Source organism: Helianthus annuus, chromosome 5, assembly GCF_002127325.2.
Source record: "Helianthus annuus cultivar XRQ/B chromosome 5, HanXRQr2.0-SUNRISE, whole genome shotgun sequence".
Taxonomy (NCBI): Eukaryota; Viridiplantae; Streptophyta; class Magnoliopsida; order Asterales; family Asteraceae; genus Helianthus; species Helianthus annuus.
Genome location: NC_035437.2, coordinates 45,796,512 through 45,818,259, shown reverse-complemented (window position 1 = coordinate 45,818,259; position 21,748 = coordinate 45,796,512). Strand labels below are relative to the sequence as shown.

Sequence of the window (21,748 nt, the reverse complement as noted above, 5' to 3'; positions counted from 1 at the left end):
AAGATGGGATTCTGTACTCTTACATTACATGTAACAGTTAGACATCTGGGCGCCCTCGTTGATTCAAACTGGTGAAGTGTAAGGCCTTACCCAAACTTACTGTGTGTTTGATTGGACCACTTTGATTCTTGAACGAGAACGATAATGATTGAACGCCATATGAGATTGAATCTGATCCATGTCTCATTGTTCAATTGATGTCTTTTACAGAAGGGATAGATGACAACGATTGCCATAAGTCTATTGTCTTCAAGTAGCAAGCCGTTACTAAAGGGAAGATACCTTGGTTAGTGACTTTAAAGTGCCATGGCCTGTTGGGGGCAGCTATGTGTAGCTAGAGCACCGCTGGCTGTCTGCGTTGAGATCTTATCAGAGACCGTCCAAGTGGGAGCTGTTGGATATTTATGTCTGGTTCGACAAGTCAACGCTGCCGACCGGGTCTTGATCCGTAAGAGTTACACCGTGGTCAACGAACTAAAAAAATCCACTTAAGTAATTACGAACGATACGCGGGTATTGAACTGAGAGACGGGTACATGGACCGAATGGGACAAGAACCCTCTTGCTTCGCCACTTGTCGTGCACCTACATTGCAGCCAATGACATTACATGCAATGGATCTTCTCGCCATTTGGCGCGCACCTAGATTTTGGCCAATGACATTTCATGCAAATGATTTCCGACACTTGGCGAGCATGCATAAAGCTCCATGTCCTATTTAAATGGGTTTTGGGTCTTGCTTTTAGATGTAAGAAGATTGCAAAAAATTCTCTCAACTCTCAACCCAAACCGGTCACCACTGCCCGCCGCTGCCGCTCTCCGCCGGTCGCCGCCGCCTGCACCGCCGGCCACCACCTCCGAGACCCGGCTCACATTCGCGTATCTTTCGTTCGTGTAACTAGCACTCGCTCGTTGAACCTCGGTGTCTCAACCGGTTATTTACTAACCGAAGGTATATCTAAACCCCCTATGGTTGATATTCTATTTCGTGTTTGCATGTTGGTGATCTTGTTCCATTACGGGTATTCCTTGGTATAAAAGTGTTCATATTAATTTTGTTACACATGCTTCCGTCGCTTTAAAAATGTATATATATTTTTTTACTAGTTAAAGTTTATTTTGAATAACATATATATACATGTATCTTTATTTGTCAAAAATGTTTTGACTAATCCTTGTAACGAAATAAACACATAAATAATATGAACCGGGTTCATGAAATAAAAGTAAAAATATACCACGGAAATCCTTCAACTACATCATAAAAAAAAATCATTTTTTATTCTTCAACTAGACATAAAAAAATTGATATATATACTTTGGTTGATTTTTTGTTCCTTGTTGATAATTTTGAACTATAAATTCACACTTAACTTGAGTCGAGTTTATTTATATTTGCACATGACTGAAGCAGAATGTAATATTAACATGTGAACTACAATTTTCTTCACATGTAAATTAATTTTTATTTACAAAGCAAATTTATATTAGGAAATTATACTTTAGATTAATATGAGTCCACATATAACCAATGTTGATTTACATATGAATTTACATTTTGAACTTACCCAAGTTTTTGTATTCTCATATGATTGTAGCTCAATACAATTTTACATCAAAATAGGGGTCCAAATGAGCTGAGTCGATTGTAAACAAGCTATGTCGAGCCCGAGCTCGACTAGGCACAAACTCAACCTTGTTTAACTTATGAGAGCTCGGTTCAAGCTATATATGCATAAAATAAATCGACAATTATATTTTTCAGATTGATAGTAATTGTTAAAATCATGTATGTCTTATGCAAATAATGTTATTTACCGTATACTACATCTTTAAATCTAATATGTATACGACTATACGTTTATGTATTTTTGATAAAAGTTGATACATAGAATTCTCTCTTTCAATCAATATACATATGTATATATATGTATATGGTCTAAACAAAAATTTATATAGATATCTATATGTGTGTGTGAGAGAGAAAGAGATTCAATGCGATTTTTTATTTATTTAACAACATTTAATTTACTCTTAATTTCGCACCATTACCGCAAAATTTATGGTACCCGTAAAAACAAACTTGTGGTGCTCAAAACTACACACACGACATTTTTTTTTTGAATTTTTTTTACAAATGTGTTTATAATACACGCATCTACGTTTATGAAAAAAAATTTTGGTCCAACTCGTCCCGGATCAAAAAGTTCTCATGGTTCTTACAACTGGAGGTGGTTTTCATTTTAGCGGTCCCCTATATATATATATATATATATATATATATATATATATATATATATATATATATATATATATATAGGGAGGGGCTCATGCGAGAACTCCATTTATTGTGAGAACCGCGAGAACCAATGTGAACACAACCTAAAATAGCTAAAAAAACCTTAAAAAAACCTAACCCCCCCCCCCCAAAAAAAAAAAAAATTAACCCCCTCCCCCCCCCCAAAAAAGAAAAACCTAACCCCCCCCCAAGCTAAAATGCTAAAAACTAAACCCCCAAAAAACCTAAAAAAAATCTAAAAAAAACTAAAAAAATCAAAAAAAAAATTCTAATATTTTTTTTATATTTTTTATGCTCAAATCGCTACTTTTAAAAAAAAATTTAAAATTTTTTTTTTGCTTCGAAAAGTAGCGATTTTTATATAAAAAATATTAAAAAAAAAACTTTTGTGTGATTTTTAGTTATTTTTAGGCATTTTTGGTTGTGTTCACATTGGTTCTCGCGGTTCTCGCAATAAGAGGTGGTTCTCGCATGATCTTCTCCCTATATATATATATATATATATATATATATATATATATATATATATAGAGAGAGAGAGAGAGAGAGAGAGAGAGAGTAGGGTTCGCACGGAAAGTGTGTTTTTCCTAGAAAGTCTAGGAAGCGATCTGGTCCATCCGAATGGTGTGTTTAAGGGTTGAGATTAAATCAATGGCAATCTTGTAATATTTAAGTTTAATTAATTGATTGTTTTAAATGAGTAGGGGCAATTTTGTCAATGGCCGTGTTTTAAATCAATTAGATAACCACCCAGTTCCTAAATTCAAGCGATTTTCCCTCTCTCTCTCTCCAAACCCATCTTGGAAACCCCAATCCCTACCAAAAATAACTACAATCATGGAAGAAGATAACTTTAGAAACGATGGAGAGCACCGGATCAAATTAAAACACTTCTCCAATCTCCACCATCTCCGAGTTCATCATCACCATTCAAATATTGTTCTTATCATCTCTGTTTTCTTGACGATGTGTTTTAACAGCAAGTAAATTAATACAGTTGTGTTTTAGTAGCAAGCAGATTCATACAGTTGTGGTTTAGCATCCAGATTCATATAGATGTGTTTTAACAGCAAGCAGATTCATACAGTTGTGTTTTAGCATTAAGATTTATACAGATGTGTTTTAACAGCAAACAGATTCATACAGTTGTGTTTTAACAGCAAGCATATTCATACTGTTGTGTTTTAGCATTCAGATTCATACAGATGTGTTTTAACAGCAAACAGATTCATACAGTTGTGTTTTAACAGCAAGCAGATTCATACAGATGTGCTTTAAAAGCAAGCAGATTCATACTGTTGTGTTTTAGCATTCAGATTCATACAGTTGTGTTTTAGCATCCAGATTCATACAGATGTGTTTTAACAGCAAGCAGATTCATACAGTTGTGTTTTAGCATTCAGATTCATACAGTTGTGTTTTAACAGCAAACAGATTCATACAGTTGTGTTTTAACAGCAAGCAGATTCATACACTTGTGTTTTAGCATTCAGATTCATACAGTTGTGTTTTAACAGCAATCAGATTCATACAGTTGTGTTTTAGCATTCAGATTCATACAGTTGTGTTTTAACATCAATCAGATTCATACCCTGTGTTTTACCATCTTTATATTGTGGAATCTATAAAAAAAATTGACTTTAGCCCTATAAACTGTTAAAACACAGCACCAAGAACATGCTGATAAATTCTAGTAATCTTCTGAACAATAGAATATGCGATGTAATGTGACATGGAATTTTAGTTAATGAACACATTGACTTCTAGATTTGAATTCGAAAATAATAAAAATTCCGAAAATCATGGAATTTTAGTTAATGAAGATACATTCCAAAAATAAAATTAAAATGTGAAATTACATAGTTGCCCTTTTAGTTAAAATCACTCAATGACACATGTCCAATTCTTATTCCCTCCTAGACTTTCTAGGAAAAATAGACTTTCCACCCAACTCCTACTATATATGATCTTTTGATGCTACATACGGGAGCTCTATGATCCCTCCTTCCAACTTTTCTTTGATGAAATGTCGATCTACCTCCACATGCTTTGTTCGATCATGTTGAACTGGGTTTTCTGAGATTTGTATTGCAGCGGTATTGTCACACATAACTCTACTAGGACCCTTTTGTGAAAAGCCAATGTCTTCTAGCAGCTTCCTGATCCAAAGAACTTCGCTTAATCCTCGAGCTATACCTCTGAACTCTGCTTCTGCACTTGACAGAGCAACCACCTTCTGTTTCTTACTTCTCCAGGTAACTAGGTTTCCGCCAACCAAGGAGAAGTACCCTGATGTAGACCTTCGGTTTCCCTTATCTCCTGCCCAGTCTGCGTCAGTGTAGAGTTCAACATTTAAATGCCCATTTGTTTTGAACAACACACCATGGCCTGCAGTTCCCTTGAGATACCTTAGAATTCTCTGAGCAGCTTCCATGTGGGCAACTTGTGGTTGGTGCATAAACTGACTTACCACTCCAACAGCGTAAGCTATATCAGGACGAGTGTGAGAGAGATAAATTAACTTTCCCACAAGCCGTTGATACCTTTCTTTATCTGCAAGTTCTCCATTGAGTTCCATGTGAAGATTGTGATTTACTACCATGGGTGTATCTGCTGGTTTACAATCAATCAACCCAGTTTCTGCTAGGAGGTCAAGGACATACTTCTTTTGGCAGATGAAAATCCCCTGCCTAGACCTGAGAACTTCTATTCCGAGGAAATACTTAAGATTCCCAAGGTCTTTCATTTCAAACTTTGAAAACAGATTCCTTTTCAGCCGTGCTATTTCTTCTGTATCATCTCCGGTAATAATCATGTCATCTACATATATGATCAAGCAAGTTACAAGGCCGTTTCTTCTCTTGAGAAACAGAGTATGATCAGCGTTACTCTGATGATATCCATATTCTTTCATAGCCAAAGTGAACTTCCCAAACCATGCCCGAGGAGACTGTTTTAGCCCGTAAAGGGATTTTTTCAACCGACAAACTTCCCCTTCTTTAAAACCCCCTGAAAAACCTGGAGGTGCGTCCATGTAGACTTCTTCTGTTAGGTCTCCATGGAGAAAGGCATTTGTAACATCAAACTGGTGAAGAGGCCACTTCTTATTGGCTGCTACGGAGAAGAGAACTCTAATGGTATCCATTTTTGCAACCGGAGAAAAAGTCTCAGAGTAATCGATCCCATACGTCTGAGTGTAACCCTTGGCTACAAGCCGAGCTTTGTATCGCCCAATGGAACCATCTGGTTTATATTTAATCGAATACACCCACCTGCATCCAACTGTTTTCTTTCCTTTAGGAAGAACGCACTTCTCCCATGTGTTGTTTTTCATGAGAGCACACATCTCCACTTCCATTGCTTCTTCCCAGTTCTTCTTACCTTGTGCTTCCTTTACGGAATTAGGTACTTGTTCAGTGTATAGAGAAGTAGCAAACGCTTTCGCACTGTTAGATAAGTTCCCGTTGACCATATTAGCTACAGGATATCTTGAATTTCTGGTCTCCTTCTCTGGGGAGTACCGTTTTGGAGGAACCCCTCTATTGGATCTCGGCGGAAGAGAGTATCTTCCGGTTGTCTCTGATGCACCTGGTGGTTCAACATGTTCAACCACTACTGGTTCATTTTCAACCTGATTTTCAACCTGCTCAACATTTGGGTCAACATGTTCTGTATTTGTCGATTCTATGTTTTCCCCTGTTGTCTCATAATTATAAGACGTAGGACTTTCAGGGTTCTCAGTATTTCTTACCTCAGGCATCACGTTGGATGGACTTTCTTCAGTGGTACTGTGCTCCGCGGATTGTATGTCTGTGTTTGAAGGACTCGCAGTACTGTGATAGTTTTCTGTTGTGACTTCTTCAGATGAGGGAATTTGGATTAACCAGCTCAGAGTGTCTATACTGTCACTCTCCCCCTGACCACTGAGTTGGGTGTTATAAAAGTATTTTGTTTCAAGAAAGTCAACATTCATTGTGGTGAACATTTGACGAGTTATTGGATTATAACACCGGTAGCCTATTTGATCGATCCCATAGCCGACAAATACACATTTTTCAGCACATGGGCCAAGCTTGTTTCGATTGGTTTTGGGTATATGAACAAAAGCAGTACACCCGAAGATTCGAGGTTCAAGTGTAAGGGGATGAGGAATACTGGCAGACTTAGATAGACAATCTAAGGGAGTCTTAAATTTAAGAGCTTTTGTGGGAAGCCGATTCAGCAGATACACAGAGGTTGCAACTGCCTCCGGCCAGAAGGATTTAGGGACTTGAGATTCGATCAAAAGGGCTCGAGTCATTTCAAGAATAATACGGTTTTTCCGTTCGGAAACACCATTTTGTTCTGGGGTATGGGCACAAGAGGTTTGATGAATTAATCCTTTGGTTGTAAAGAATTGTTTCATAGACGTATTGACAAATTCCCCCCCATTGTCGGATCGAAGGATTTGGATTTGAGTTTGAAACTGAGTTTGGATCATAGCATAAAACATGACAAATTTTTCGTAAACTTCGGCTTTATTTTTTAAAAAATATACCCATGTTATGCGAGTGCAATCATCCACGAATAATATAAAGTACCGAAGACCCTGCCCCCCCATCACAGGAGCAGGACCCCACACATCAGAATGGATTAACGAGAAAGGTGAAGCAACTTTCGTATTGCTAGGTTTGAACGGGTGTCGATGACTTTTGGCGCGAAAACAGGTTTCACAATCTAGTTTCCCATTTGAAGGGAAGAGTTTTGGAAACAAAAGGTGCGAATAACCATGGGATGGATGTCCCAAACGTCGATGCCATAGCCAGGCTTCCCGGTTATCAGTTCCATGAGCCAACATCACAGTACCCTGTTGAGTCACTTCATCCACATAGTACAATCCTTGGCGCTCGGTACCACGTCCAATAATCACACCCGTCCTGATATCCTGTAAAAGGCAGAAAGTAGGATGCATTAGTACTGTGCAATTTAGCTCCTTGGTAATGTGGCTAATTGAGAGCAGTTTGTGCGATAATGACGGAACGTAGAGACAATTTGATAATTTCATAGTTGGTGAAATTTCAATTGTTCCTCCTCCTTTCACTTGCATCATTCCATTGTTTGCAGTGTGGATTTGAGTTTTTTGAGGGTTGGACATTGATCGTATGTCTGATGGTTCAAACGTCATGGTGTCAGTGGCACCGGAATCAAAAATCCAAGCACTGTTTTTACTGTGATTGATTTCCATTTTTTTTTTTTTTTTTGACAATAACCAAATTGAGCGTATTTATCAACAATCTAATACGCCAGAATCGAGTAAATACGCGGTCAAGGTATCGCTATTGAGCAAACAACTGACCCGGCGTATTGATTAAATATGCTGGGCACTTGAACTCGCGTTCAAGATTTTCGTTCGCAATACCGTCGCTAGGAACCAAAATTATTTTACCGGAGTATTTATTAAATACGCCGGCACTCGAACTCGCGTTCAAGTATTAAGTCCGCCCGCGAACCACAAGTCCGCTAGCGACACAAAGAAGGCCAGCGAACTTATCACCCCTCACAAGGGAAGTCTAGGAGGGAATAAGAATTGGACATGTGGCATTGAGTTATTTTAAGTAGAAGGGCTATAATGTAATTTCACATTTTAATTTTATTTTTGGAATTTATTTTTCATTAACTAACATTCCATGATTTTCGGAATTTTTGTTGTTTTATATATATAGTAGGAGTTGGGTGGAAAGTCTATTTTTCCTAGAAAGTCTAGGAGGGAATAAGAATTGGACATGTGGCATTGAGTTATTTTAACTAAAAGGGCAACTATGTAATTTCACATTTTAATTTTATTTTTGGAATTTATTTTTCATTAACTAACATTCCATGATTTTCGGAATTTTTGTTGTTTTCGAATTCAAATCTGGAGGTCAATGTGTTTATCTGGAAAACTATCAGCAGGTCTTGGTGATGTGTTTTACCAGTCAGAGAGGTGAAGTCAGTGTGTTTTAACACTCTAAAGTCAATATATAATCAGGTTGTGTTTTAACAGTTCTTTTGCATTTTTAACACTCTGAATGTGTTTTATGTTGTTGTCTATGTCACATTACATCATATTGTGTTTTTTGATGATTAAATTACATCATAATGTGTTTTACAACAGGTTGTTTTATAATGAAGTTTAGCAAATCTGATTGTGTTTTAAGTCAGCATATTTGCTGGAGGATTCTTGATATTGTGTTTTAAAAGCAAGCAGATTTCTTGACATTGTGTTTTAACAGCAAGCAGATTTCTTGACGCTGTGTTTTAACAGAAAGCGGATTGCTGGCCATTGTGTTTTAACAGCAAGCAGATTTCTTGACGCTGTGTTTTAACAGCAAGCAGATTTCTTGACGATGTGTTATAACAGCAAGCAGATTGCTGGAGGATTCTTGACATTGTGTTTTAACAGCAAGCAGATTTCTTGACATTGTGTTTTAACAGCAAGCAGATTTCCTTGACGCTGTGTTTTAACAACAAGCAGATTGCTGGGCATTGTGTTTTAACAACAATCAGATTTCTTGACGCTGTGTTTTAACAGCAAGCAGATTTCTTGACGCCGTGTTTTACCATCTATGCTGGTAATCCTTCCATTTATCAAGAACGGCTCAGAAACCACGGTACAAGCCTCTCTACAATCATCAATTAAAACAGCAAACACGCAGCCAAGTTACAAGCAGATTACGACCGAAAACGTATATGCACTTCAAGAACTTTAATCACAACACAAGATATGAATACCTAGTGAAGAAAAGGGGTATGAACAAGCTTTGGAACCGAAATCTGAATGCTTTTTGGGGTCCTGTTTTGCGTCGCCAACAGCAAGGGGAAAGAGATCGGTTTAGAGAGGGAGAGAGAGAGAGAGAGAGAAAGAAGGGGAAATCGCATGATTTTAGGGATTTGGTTATTGATATGGCAGTTTCTTGACTTATTTAAAACACTTCCAATTACCAAAATACCCTCACTATATTAAAAGTCTATAATTATATAACTCAGATATTACGAAAATGCCATCCATTTGATCTAAGCCATTAAACACACCAATTGGATGGCCCAGATCGCTTCCTAGACTTTCTAGGAAAAACACACTTTCCGCAGGAACCCTACTCTATATATATATGTTTTTGTAATGTTGCATGCAAATTATAAGATGAATATTAAAATTATATTTTAATTATTTGTCCATATTTAAGATGTAGACTACATGACACCAAAGAAACACCAAAACAAAAGCATCACTAATCACTAATCACCGCTAAATAATAAATCTATCTTTATTGTATCGGGTAGAGTTATTGTAAAAAGTGTGTGTAAATAGTGTGTGTAAATAGTGTTTACCATTAAAATAATTAATTTTCTATATTATGGGTATAAATGTAAATTTAATCTAATGGTTGAGATTATAATGGTAAAACTGTAAATAGTGTTTACCATTAAAATAATTAATTTTCTATATAAAGGGTATAAAGGTAAATTTAACATTTTTAAATTCAAAAACACACATGCAATGCACATGTAATTTCCCCTCGTCTTTTTAAAATGTAAATAACTTTTATACGTAACTTTTTTTTCAAAAAAATTTACACCATAATAACGAGTGTTTTTTTTATCTTTAATATGAGTACCATATTGCTATACTTATATAGAGAAAAACATTTACGTTTCGATCGTATGTTTTAGTCCATGGTGTTTTGTCTTTGTTGTTTTAATTGTATACTGATTTAAGGTGTTGTGTTTTGCAGAAAAGCACCATGAACGTATATAAGACACCATAACATTGCAAATACCATTTACATTCAATCTTTCAGTCTTGTTTTCTATGGTGTTTTATAGTAAAACACAACGCCTTGGATCACTATACAATTAATACAACATAGAGAAAACACCATGGACTAAAACATCCGATTGAAACGTAATTTTTTTTCTCTATATAAGTATAGCAATATGGTGCTTATATTAAAGATAAAAACACTCGTTATTATGGTTTAATTTTTTTTAAAAGACACGTATAAAAAGTTATTGACGTTTAAAAACGACGGGAGGATTTGCATGTGCATTGCATGTGAGTTTTTGAATTTTATTTTTAATTAAGTTATTTTATTAAATTACTTATTTGCCCTTATCCTAATAAATTATTTAATGACATGTATTCTCATCATGTTTTTTGTTATCCTTTTTACAAATTTCATTTTTTTTACAGGATCTTAAACCTATATAGTATCAAACATGTGTTTAAATGGCAAAAATGAAGGTATATAACAATTTTGAAAAAAAAAATTGATATGAATTTTTACCATTAAGGAAAAGCTTAACAACTGCATTTTTGATTGTCTGAACATGGGTTAAGCGTCTAAACATGGGTTAAGCCTTCTACTAAATCTGATCCTATAACATGGTAATTGATTTATTAGTGCTTGATGGTAATAAGAAATAATATTGTATTTTCACCTTTTATTATTAACCTATAAATAAGCAACTAACTTATGCTTAAGGTTGCTGTAACTTTAGCTTTGGGAGTTTTTTAAAAAAAAATGGAATTTTCCTTTTTAACCTTGAAGTTTTAATCCTTGACACTTTAAGTTTAAAGTTTTAATCTTTGTTTCTTTTTTAACCCTAGAGTTTTAATCTTTGACAATTTAAGTTTAAAGTTTAATCTTTGGTAATTTAACCCCTTTGTTTAATTTGATTTTTCACTTCTAATTCAAAAGTTTCCATCTTTTGCGATTTAACCACTTTGATTTTTTTTTTTTACTTATGTGTTGTAATCTTGGCTTTTGGGGGGTTTTCAAAGAAAAAATGGTTATTCATATGGTTGTTCCGTTGTTGTAACCTTGGCTTTGGGATTTTTCAAATTTTTTTCGCTTATGGTTCATTCGAAATTTTGTGACTTAACACATCGCAACGTGCGTCTTTGGTTTAACGTTTTTACGTTTCGTTCTAATGCGAGTTAACACGACGCAACGTGCGTGTGTGGGTGAACATTTTTACATCGTCTATTTTTTCCGTTTGACAGGTTAAACATAACGTGCGCGTCCTAAATCGACTTAGTTATAACTAAAGAATTCCCGCCGCATTGCGACGGGTCGTAATTCTAGTTTCCATAAAAATGTTGTCGTCCTAAAACTTCCTAGAAACCCAACAAGAACTAGAAGTGTATGATCAAAAAGATACGAAAGGTTATGGTTTGCTCCTTTTTTTAGTTTGTTTAACAAACCTTAATGAGATAGAGGAATAATAACATCCACCCGTACGATAAAAATTAAATAGAACTAGAATTGTCTGGTCAAAAGATATGAAAAGTTGTTTGCCTTTTTTTTTGGTTTGTTTAACAAACCTAAAAATATATCCGATACTAATTCACTTAATTTCAAATTAAATGTGCCACATTTCAAATTTTGAAAAAAGTCTGTAATAAAAGTGAATATTACTATTTCAATAGCTTTAAATGATTTTCCTTTTTCACCCCCATTTTTTTTTTTTTTTTTGACATCATTAGCATTTAAACCATAATGAAAACAATTATTCCAGGATTCTGTCTAGATTACCTTCTATTTGTAAATTACCATACTGCCCAAAACATGTTCCCTTTATAATGCTCTTCTCAATCAAATCTGTGGGCATATTGTGTCAATCCTTAACAGCAAGACATCAATTGATAACAACCTTAACATCTTTCCAAAATACCATTATTTTGAGTTACATATGGTTAAATTATGCAATGGGACCCACAGTAACCATAAAAGTCTTGTTTTTTTTATTAAAAAAAGATAAATAGTATAATTGATGTTTAAAAGCTTATTTATTTAGAAAAATGTTAGATATTATAAAAATATTGTAAAAACATGAAAAATTTATTAGAATAATTTTTTTTTTGTCAAAATGATATTTCTTTTTAAAAAAGGCCTTTTATTATTTTTAATTTCTTCATGTTTAAAGATTTGTTTGTTTAAAAACAGGTTACATTTTATAAAAATGTTGCAAAAATCTTTAAAAACTAATCAGACATAAAATGTTTTTTTTTTTTTGTCAAAATAATATTTTATTAACGAAGCCATTTATTCTATTCTATTTTATTTATTTGTTTATTTCTGCAAAAAGGATATTTAAAGAAATTAAGTAGACAAAAACCCTTGAGAGAAAAAGGGGGGTTTTGATGAGTGAAATAGTAAAGTGTTTTGATTCCTTGTATTTTTTAAAACTGAAATCCATTCCATTTGTTCTGGCAAAGTTCCCATGATTGTCCATATGTGTGAGCTCTGATCCAAGTCACCATCCTGCTTTCTCTTTCTAAGATCCACTTTCTCTCTCTAAAATCTTTGAGTTCCTCCTCCTTTCTTTGTGGGTTTGTTTTGTTTGTGTTCAAGAAAGTGAAAAAGATCCAAACTTTCTGAATCTTTGTGTCTTTCTTGAGTCTTGAAAATATTATTTTTAAAATAATAATAAAGATGACAGTTGAGGAAATTAGAGGGGGTGATAATGAAATTGACAGGTTTCCCATTGGTATGAGAGTTCTTGCTGTTGATGATAATCCAACTTGTTTGAAATTATTGGAGGGTCTTTTGAGAAAATGCCAATATCAAGGTTAGTTCTTCAGTTTTTGTTTTCACTTTTGTTTGTGGTTCAAAAATAATAAAATATAATTGTGTTTTTTCAACAATTGTTTTCATTTATTCAGTTTCTTTCTGCACAGTTATCATTATTAGGGTTACAATTTTAAGGCAATTCTGTGATCTTTTTTATTACAAGTTGTAGTCTTTGTCAACAAAGGTCAAGGCTTGATTTTTACTGAATTATGTGTCTCAAATTATTGTGATGTGGATAAATAATATGACTGTGACCCTTATATGGGTTTGAATTCTTTGGTTTAAAGATCATGTTTTTTTTTTTTTTTTTTTTTTTTTTTTTTTTTTTTTTTTTTGCAGTTACAACAACAAATCAAGCAATAACAGCACTGAATATGTTGAGAGAGAATAGAAACAGATTTGATTTGATCATCAGTGATGTTTACATGCCAGACATGGATGGATTCAAGCTTCTTGAACTCGTTGGGCTCGAAATGGATTTACCAGTCATCAGTAAGGAGAATGCCGAATCTAGATTTCAATTTTGACTTTATAAGGTCAAACCGATTTGTGTGTTCTCAAAAACTGATGCAAAGATTTCATGAAATTGTTTCAGTGTTATCAGGAAACGGTGACCGGAATCTTGTGATGAAAGGGATCACTCATGGCGCTTGCGATTATCTCGTGAAACCGGTTCGCCTTGAGGAGCTACGCAACATATGGCAGCATGTGATCAGGCGAAAAGTTGAGTCAAAATCACAGTCAAAGTCAAAACACAACGGTGAAAAATCAGATCAAGGGAACGAAGGTGGAGATCAGAACGAGAAATTGAACCGAAAACGAAAAGATGAAGAAGAAGATGAAGAAAATGGTAATGAAAGTGATGATCCAACGGCAAAGAAGAAGCCACGGGTTGTTTGGTCTATTGATCTCCATAGAAAATTCGTTGCTGCTATTAATCAACTGGGCATTGAGAGTGAGTCTTTTTTAGTAAATTAACATCGGTTACATGTACAATAGTTGCTAACGCGCGTTTTTTATTCTAAATTACACAGAAGCTGTGCCTAAAAGGATTCTTGATTTGATGAATGTGGATGGGCTTACTAGGGAAAATGTAGCAAGCCATCTGCAGGTACTTACATATTCTCTTAAAAAATGCATATATATATGGCAATTAGATGGAGAATAACCCTTTTTTCGGATGGTTAAAGGGAGAAAAATACCTTTCTTGGTGATCAATGGAAAAGAATAGGTTTCTATTACGGCGAAACGTATAAGCGTCCGTTTTTGTTTACAATTAAATAGTTTGAAAAAGCATGTTCTTTTTTGAATAAAGTAGTAAAAGTTCATTTTTGGCGATTAAATGGAAAAAAAATTAGGCCTTTTTTGGCGTCTTTTTTTGGCAATTATATGGAAGAAAAGGTCTCTTTTTTTTTTTTTTTGGAATTATATGGTATTTTGGAAGTTAATGAAATACCCATGTGTGAAATAATTGAATTATGCAAATTTTGATTTCTTCATACAGAAATATAGACTTTACCTAAAGAGGATCAGTCAACAAGCTAACATGGTGGTTGCATTTGGAAGCAACAACGATGCATCTTCTTACATGAGAATGGGCCCTCTTGACGGACTAGGAGATTTTAGGACATTATCATGTTCAGGAAGATTGCCAAATGCCACGTATGCGCCATCTGGCATGCTCGGTAGACTCAACAGTGCAACGGGTGTGTCTCTTCATAGCCTTACGGCTCCACCCCTCGTCCAACCAAACCATACCCAAACCAAACTACAACCGGTTGTATCTTCAAATCACCAAAACATGAATCTTTTTCATGGGATCCCACCGTCTTTCGATCTTGATCAACTTCAGTACTTCAATAAACCAAACGCCCAACTCACCGATGTCAATTCCATTGAAGAATCTCAAATCTTTACAGGTACCCGGATGTTATAATCTTTGCATTGTATTGTATCGTATTGAACTTTTGATGATCGTTGAGTCTTTATAGGTACCAATCTTGCTGATTACACTTCCATTGATGAACCTCGGATGTTTAGAGGTTCTAGTACATTCACCGATCCTATTAGCGTTCTTGCAAATCAAGTCGGTGTGAAGTTGACTTCTACAGGCACCGAATCTTTTAATCTTCTTTCAAATAGTTCTGGCTTTCTTGACCAGAGTGGTGGCAATCAACCACCAAACTTTTCTTCTAATCTAATCCCCGTTGGTGAAAGTTATAGTTATCCGGCTGTTATTAACGGCGGTTTTAGTTCTAACGTCACAACAACAGTCGCTGTACCTATTGAAGCTCATGGTGGTGGTTTAGTTGGTGACGTTGTTCAAAATGTTAACCGATCTTTACCAAACCAGAAAGGTCTTCCTACACTAGCCGCTTCGGCTCTAGCTTGTTACGGTAGTTTGAGTGGTCCGGTGAGCCACTGTAGACCAAACGGCGGTGGTTCAACTCTTGTCCAGACTGACCACACAAAGCTACAAAGCGGTTTTGTTTCAAGCAATGGTTATGGTTCATTGGATGATATTATACCAGGAATGATGAAACAAGTACAATATTTTTCCCCTTTGCTATTAAGTCAACTCTTTTTACCCTTTTTTTAAAGAGTAAATTACAAAAATTGTCCTTTATGGATGTCACTTTTTGCAAACTGTGTCCTTTATCTTCAATAATTACAGAAAACGTCCTCGATGTTTGCAAACGCTTGCAAGTTATGTCCTTTAGCCATAACTCAGTTAATTTTTTGTGGTTAAATCTGACCAAATTGACCCCACATGAGGGTATTTTTGTGGTTAAATCTGACCAAATGGACCCCGCATGAGAGTAAAATGACCAAAATACCCTCATGTGGGTTACATTTGGTCAGATTTAACCACAAAAAATTAACTGAGTTAGGGCTAAAGGACATAACTTGCAAGGGTTTGCAAACATCAAGTACGTTTTCTGTAATTATTGAAGATAAAAGACACAGTTTGCAATAAGTGACATACATAAAGGACGATTTTTGTAATTTACTCTTTTTGAAATTTTTTCATTTTTTTTTATAATTTATTATCTTCGTTTTTGCAATGCAGGAGCAGGGTGCGACGGTGCTAATGAATGGAGAATTCGGGTACAATCCTTATATAGCTCCAGATCGCGATTACGATGATGAGCCTAGGTAGTCATTTGATTTGTAGAGAAATATAAAAGAGCCTGCAGTTGCTACCATTTAGGTTTATTGATGAGGAATCTTAACTCTTGCTTAGGTTGTCTAAACAAGTCATGAGTCTGATGACAAAGAGTATATTATTTTTTCTTTAATACCCTTTCTGTGATGACTATTTCTTGTTATTTAATCGCGTGTAATTAGAAAGTGACTATGTTATATTACATAATATAACGAGGAAACGACGACGACTATACTAACATACATATAGGAAACAAGAATAATGATAGTTTGATAATACTGTTTTATTCTCCTTCCCAACCAAGTTCACGAGCGCGCCGCTCCCATAAAGACGTCATCTTTTTTTCTTGTCTCGTTAAAGCCTCGGCTTGCTCTCTTGCTTGCTCACATGTTTCAGTGGCAGTGTTGCATTTCTCAGCCTCTTTTTGATACTGTGAAGCCACCCTTCTTGCTTCACCAAATGTGATATTCATATGGCGAATGTGTTCTTCACCGACTGTTTTCTGTAACTTTAGTTCTGATGATAGTAAATCCACAAATTGCTTCTCCATTTCTTCTTTGAGATCCGGATCATCTTTCCCACAATCTGCGATTTGCCAAAGATAACGGTTATATAATATATGACGAGGCGTTTGGCATTAATAATACTGAAGAATGTAAAAGGTAATAATGGAGTAAACTCTCACCTGTTACAGAAAGGTTGACCAAGCCTGCGATATATCGAACAAGATAGAATATGTAAGTGTAAATTAATTTCATCTTACAGATGTATAAAAAAATTTGAATTGAGAGAGATGCATCATAAGTCAATGTCAGCAAGCCTTTTTTTTTTATTTTTTTTCAAAATCAATTAACAACATACATAACTACAAAAGGTATATATACATAGCAAGTTAGCGACAAAGGAAAACAGTGAGTGCTAAAATAATGTCTTAGGGGCTGTTTGTTTAGCTCTTAATGGTTCAGAAGACCTCTGACTGGTTCCGCACTTAACCATTCAGAATTTCCCAAACAACCCCTTAGTAAGCTACTTTTAAGTGTACACTAGGAGCGAATAACACATCCTATAGCTACTACAAAATTACACTTTCCTCCTAAAATCCTTAACCTTAACCTCGATTTGATAAAGATCAATCGTTATTGCATACATCATGAAACCAATTATACAAGAACCCTAACGATTGCATTTTGTTGGCAATACAAATGCACCAGTTTTCAGGATGTTCTATATATCACAATGCATAGTGATAGTGGTCAAATTAAGACTCATTTCACATCAACTTTGTGATTTTTTTAATTCTTGTGTGTACACCAATAAAGAAAAACTTTATATCACCAAAAGCCTAGATCTTTCTCCACATATTCCAGTATCCAACTCCGAATAACCAAATCAAAAACTCTATACATGGTGGGCCTACATCTTGGTTTTAAAAAGTGTGCCTGAGGCGAAATTGAGCGCGAGCCGCGACAAGGCGCACACTCTGGGGCTTTTTTGCTCAGCGCCTAGAGTAATTACAAGAAGCGCCAAAAAAGCGCTTTTTTGGGAATTTTTCTGGGCTTTTTCGGCCTGAGGCGCGCGCCTCTCGTACCCAAGGCGTTTTTATGCATCTAACTGTTGTACCTTGGGTTTTTTGGCTTGTACATGCAGCTAAAATCATATAAAAACCTTACTTATAGCTATATTTTGGGTAGGAAGGCTAAAAACCTATGGGATATATAGAAAAATATATATATAATTAGCTTGCGCCTCGGGTACGAAAAGCCCACCGCTTTTACGCTTCACGCCTCGGTTTTAGACCTCGTCTCGCTTTTTAAAACCAAGGCCTACATGCGGTGGGTTTTCCCACGTAACTGAAAGATGGTGGGCTTGGGCTACCAAGCACAAAGCACAATATGGGGTTTACCTTTTGCCATTGCGTGCTGGCTATTCACAAAAAAAAAAAAAAAAAGACCTTTTATAGAAACCCCAGATCGAATACAATCTAATCAAGTAATAAAGGCACTAAAACAGTAACTAATTTCAGTAACATCAACAACAGAACATGTATCATCATCAACTTAAACCGACAATTAATTAAATAAAAGGTAAGAAAAAGCCCCAAAACAAGAAGAACAAAAAAGGGTTTTATACCAGGAGCAAGCTTAATAAGGGAGAGAGGAGGGGGACTATCACAGATGCAGGGAGTACAAGAGATGGAAGAAGTGGGTTCCCTTTTGAGCTTCCAATAAAGAGCTGGTCCGGATACACACAATGCTGAAATCACTGCCAAAACGACCAGACAACACCTGAAACAAGACCCAGATCGTCTTGTCATCTTGTTTTGGTTATTTCTCCCTGCTGTGTCTAGATCTCATGGAGTGACGGTTGGAGGATTTGATGCGTGCCAGCCAAGGGTTCGGTGTTTGTTTAGGATGAAGAAAGTTAGAAGGGGGTGTTCTTCATTTGTTTGAGAAGCTCGGTGTTTAGGATGAAGAAAGAAAGTTACACATTAACCCTTACTATTACTCTATTAGTTGTGTCAATTACTAGTTTTTTTAGAGTATTTTAGTAATTGTGTTTTAAATAAAAAGATTAAAACTAAAATTATGTTATGTTGATTTTTTCAACTAGTTACATCAATATATTTAAATATAAAATAACTTTTATATACTTTATTATTTTTATAAAAAATACACCATAAAATTAAGCATTTTTATCTTTAATATGAGTATAATATTGCTATATATATATATATATATATATATATATATATATATATATATATATATATATATATAGGGGAATGTTCAAATGAAAACCACTTTTTATTGTGAAAACTCGAAAACTAATTAAAAAAAGCCAAAAAAAACATACAAAAATTTTTTTTTTGCAAACCAAAATTCGCAGGTTTTTTTATATAAAAAAAAATTTTCCAAAAAAAAAAAATTTTTTTTTTGTGTAGTGCACATGTGTAATACTACACATGTGTATGTGTACTACACATGTGTATTATTACACATGTGCACTACACAAATTTTTTTTTTTTTTTTTGAAAAAAAGTTTTTTTATATATATAAAAAGCAGCGATTTTTATAAAAAAAATTGAAAAAAAAAATTTTTGTGTGTTTTTTAGGCTTTTTTTAATTAGTTTTCGAGTTTTCACAATAAAAGTGGTTTTCATTTGAACCATCCCCTATATATATATACACTTCACGTACGCGAGTATAGTAACCGTCAGATCAGGTCCATGAGTGATTAATCAGTCCCCTGCGTGATTATTTAAACATGCGTGATTTGAACATGTATGCGTAATAACGCACAAAAACTGCTCTCCATGCGTGATTAGGTTCCATTTATAACGTCCCATGCGTGATTAGGTTCCATTTATAACGTGCGTTATTTTTAAATACACTTGCGTAATTTGGTCGCGTACGTTTTGTAGGTTAAGCTGTAATATACATTATACTTTCTCTCTCTCTCTCTCTCTATATATATATATATATATATATATATATATATATATAGGTACGGGATCAGGAGAAAATGCTCAAAAGTGTGAGAACGCATCCTGGCCCAACACTTGGCGCGAGACACGATCAGGTCGTGAGGGTTTTTTTTTGTCTTTTCAATCTTCTTTTATTTTCCTAATTTATGTTGTGTCTAAGATTTTTTTGGCGTTAATTTTATTCATTAAATATTTGGCATTGAGTTAATTGTTTTTGTGTCACATAGATAATTTTTTGGCGTTATAACGTTTTCTGGTCAATTTTTTGGCGTTTTGTAGCGTTGTATAATAATTCACTACGAGTCATTAATATTTTCATAAGATTACAATAAGACCAAATGTTTTTTATGGCGTTTAGTCAATTTTTTTGGCGTTTAATACATTGACAAGGTGCTTTGCCAGAACCCGTTCTCGCAGTTTTCATACTACTAGCGTTTTGGTGTTTGTAGTTTTTGACGTTTTATATAATAATGTATTTTATTTGTAAAGAATTAAACAACAGATAATTTGATAACTGTTGTGGAACTAGCCTAATAAAAAAGAAAGAAGAAGAAAAATAATAGGGAGAAGAGATCTAATATTTCATTGATTGAGATATATATTACAAGAGATACAAAAGACTATATATAATTGAGAAAAACTTGTGGAACAAGCCTCATCTATTTTAGGTGTTGATAACCACATTAATAATAAATATATTCATAACACTCCCCCTTGGTTATCAACATAATACGCTTGATGCTGCCTCGTTAAAAACCTTGCTAGGAAAACCCGATGGGATAAAACCATAGCTAAGGGAAAAAGAGTGCAGCGTGTAATGCGCATTATCTTCCCTTGATATTTCTGGATCAGGTATGTTGCCTCATTAAAAACCTTACTAAGAAAACCCATTGGGATAAAACTTAGTTAAGGGAAAAAGAGTGCAACTTGAATAAATCCCCCCCTCATTATAATATGTATCCTTTAAGTAAAGTGTGTCCATCATCCTCGAAAGTTGCTCAGAACTTTTGTAGAATGATTTGTCGTTTGATGCCTTGAAGTGCAATCCTTTATATTGAGTAATGTTGTAAAATCTTCTTGTGAGACTTCTATTGCTTCCTCTTGCGAACAAATACCATAAGATCCAAGACTATTTGTGTTACATTCTTTATATCTACAAGACTAATAGAACTAGCTTTCATGGGTTAGTAAAATATAGACACATATCATTCTTACCTTTAGGGTATCGACATATCTGCCTTACCATTCAAATGTCTCCTCATTGGACATGTGCTATATCATGTTGATAAATTCAAATAAAAATATATATTATCATGCATAGCTAGAAATTTAAGTTAATGCAAAATTGCACTTTAGCCATGGTACTTTTGAAATGAGAATCTCTACTTTGGTAGGAGATGATAATAATCATTTCTTATAAAAAGTCTCTGAACAACCTTTAACATACTATAAGGTTGAGCTCTCTACATACTAAAATGTCCCACCAACATCTTCTAGATGTTGTTTGATAGATGAATAAAAGTATGATTACAAATATACTCGAACTACAAGTCGAGTAATAATTAGACTGTGCTAGGGTTATTAAAAAATTTCCCTTCTAAAAGCTCGCCAGTTTCTCTTAATGATGCTCAGACATCATTACTGTAAATTGTGATTATAGTGAACTTTTAAGAAAGAACATTTGATAAAGATGGATAATATTATAAAACTTATATTGCTCTTTATCAGAATATATCATGAGTTGTACAACACTCAACTTGACTATTTTAGTTCATACTATCTTTAACTTTATAAAAATACATTCTTGAGGACTTGAAATCAATGCTTCAGGCATTTGCAATCATATACATACTTCTTTCAACTTTGAAAAACAATGTATGTGCATTCACTCTTTAGGAGTTTTATTACATATACCTCCTCATTGATTTCTATATCATATCCAAGGATGTCTTGAATATTTAATCTATATTGTACCATGCTTATACACTGTACATTAAGATGCCATAATAACCAGACACAAGTTTTCTAGGTATAGTTATTGGTACACATGAATTACATCCTTAAGATATTTCAACTAACCTTATAAGCACTTAAATGCTTTACGATACTCATCAGGAGTTCCAATTATATTCAACGTATTCAAATATGAATTTGTATACAACGATCATATCGTTCTCGAGAATTCATTTTACATGATTTTTGATAAT

The 21,748-nt window shown here is 34.6% G+C and overlaps 2 protein-coding genes across 3 annotated transcripts; one reads left to right on the top strand and one right to left on the bottom strand.

The window, feature by feature from the left end:
* Positions 1-12,320: 12,320 nt before the first annotated feature.
* On the top strand, positions 12,321-16,246 carry LOC110940269 (two-component response regulator ARR12). 2 transcript variants are annotated; one of them, XM_035990479.1, is made up of 8 exons: positions 12,321-12,889; positions 13,231-13,383; positions 13,487-13,846; positions 13,926-14,002; positions 14,396-14,810; positions 14,883-15,138; positions 15,169-15,436; positions 15,962-16,246. In XM_035990479.1, the coding sequence occupies exons 1-8, from the start codon at positions 12,754-12,756 to the stop codon at positions 16,049-16,051; spliced, it is 1,755 nt and encodes a 584-aa protein (XP_035846372.1). In that variant the 5' UTR covers positions 12,321-12,753; the 3' UTR covers positions 16,052-16,246. The 2 variants fall into 2 exon arrangements, with proteins under 2 accessions (XP_035846372.1, XP_022037514.1); XM_022181822.2 differs by having other exon boundaries at positions 14,883-15,436.
* Positions 16,159-18,528, bottom strand: LOC110940271. The gene is made up of 3 exons (XM_022181823.2): positions 18,188-18,528; positions 16,743-16,766; positions 16,159-16,642 (listed from the first exon to the last, which is right to left on the bottom strand). The coding sequence occupies exons 1-3, from the start codon at positions 18,369-18,371 to the stop codon at positions 16,341-16,343; spliced, it is 510 nt and encodes a 169-aa protein (XP_022037515.1). The 5' UTR covers positions 18,372-18,528; the 3' UTR covers positions 16,159-16,340.
* Positions 18,529-21,748: the final 3,220 nt, after the last annotated feature.

Bases quoted from the DNA above. Each gene is read 5' to 3' on its own strand.
- LOC110940269 (XM_022181822.2), top strand. From the start codon at position 12,754: ATGACAGTTGAGGAAATTAGAGGGGGTGATAATGAAATTGACAGGTTT. The intron at 14,003-14,395 runs GTACTTACATAT...TTCTTCATACAG, and splicing joins ATGTAGCAAGCCATCTGCAG to AAATATAGACTTTACCTAAA. The intron at 15,437-15,961 runs GTACAATATTTT...TTTGCAATGCAG, and splicing joins TACCAGGAATGATGAAACAA to GAGCAGGGTGCGACGGTGCT.
- LOC110940271 (XM_022181823.2), bottom strand. From the start codon at position 18,371: ATGACAAGACGATCTGGGTCTTGTTTCAGGTGTTGTCTGGTCGTTTTG. The intron at 16,767-18,187 runs GTATAAAACCCT...GATATATCGCAG, and splicing joins CCTTATTAAGCTTGCTCCTG to GCTTGGTCAACCTTTCTGTA. The intron at 16,643-16,742 runs GTGAGAGTTTAC...GGCAAATCGCAG, and splicing joins GGTCAACCTTTCTGTAACAG to ATTGTGGGAAAGATGATCCG.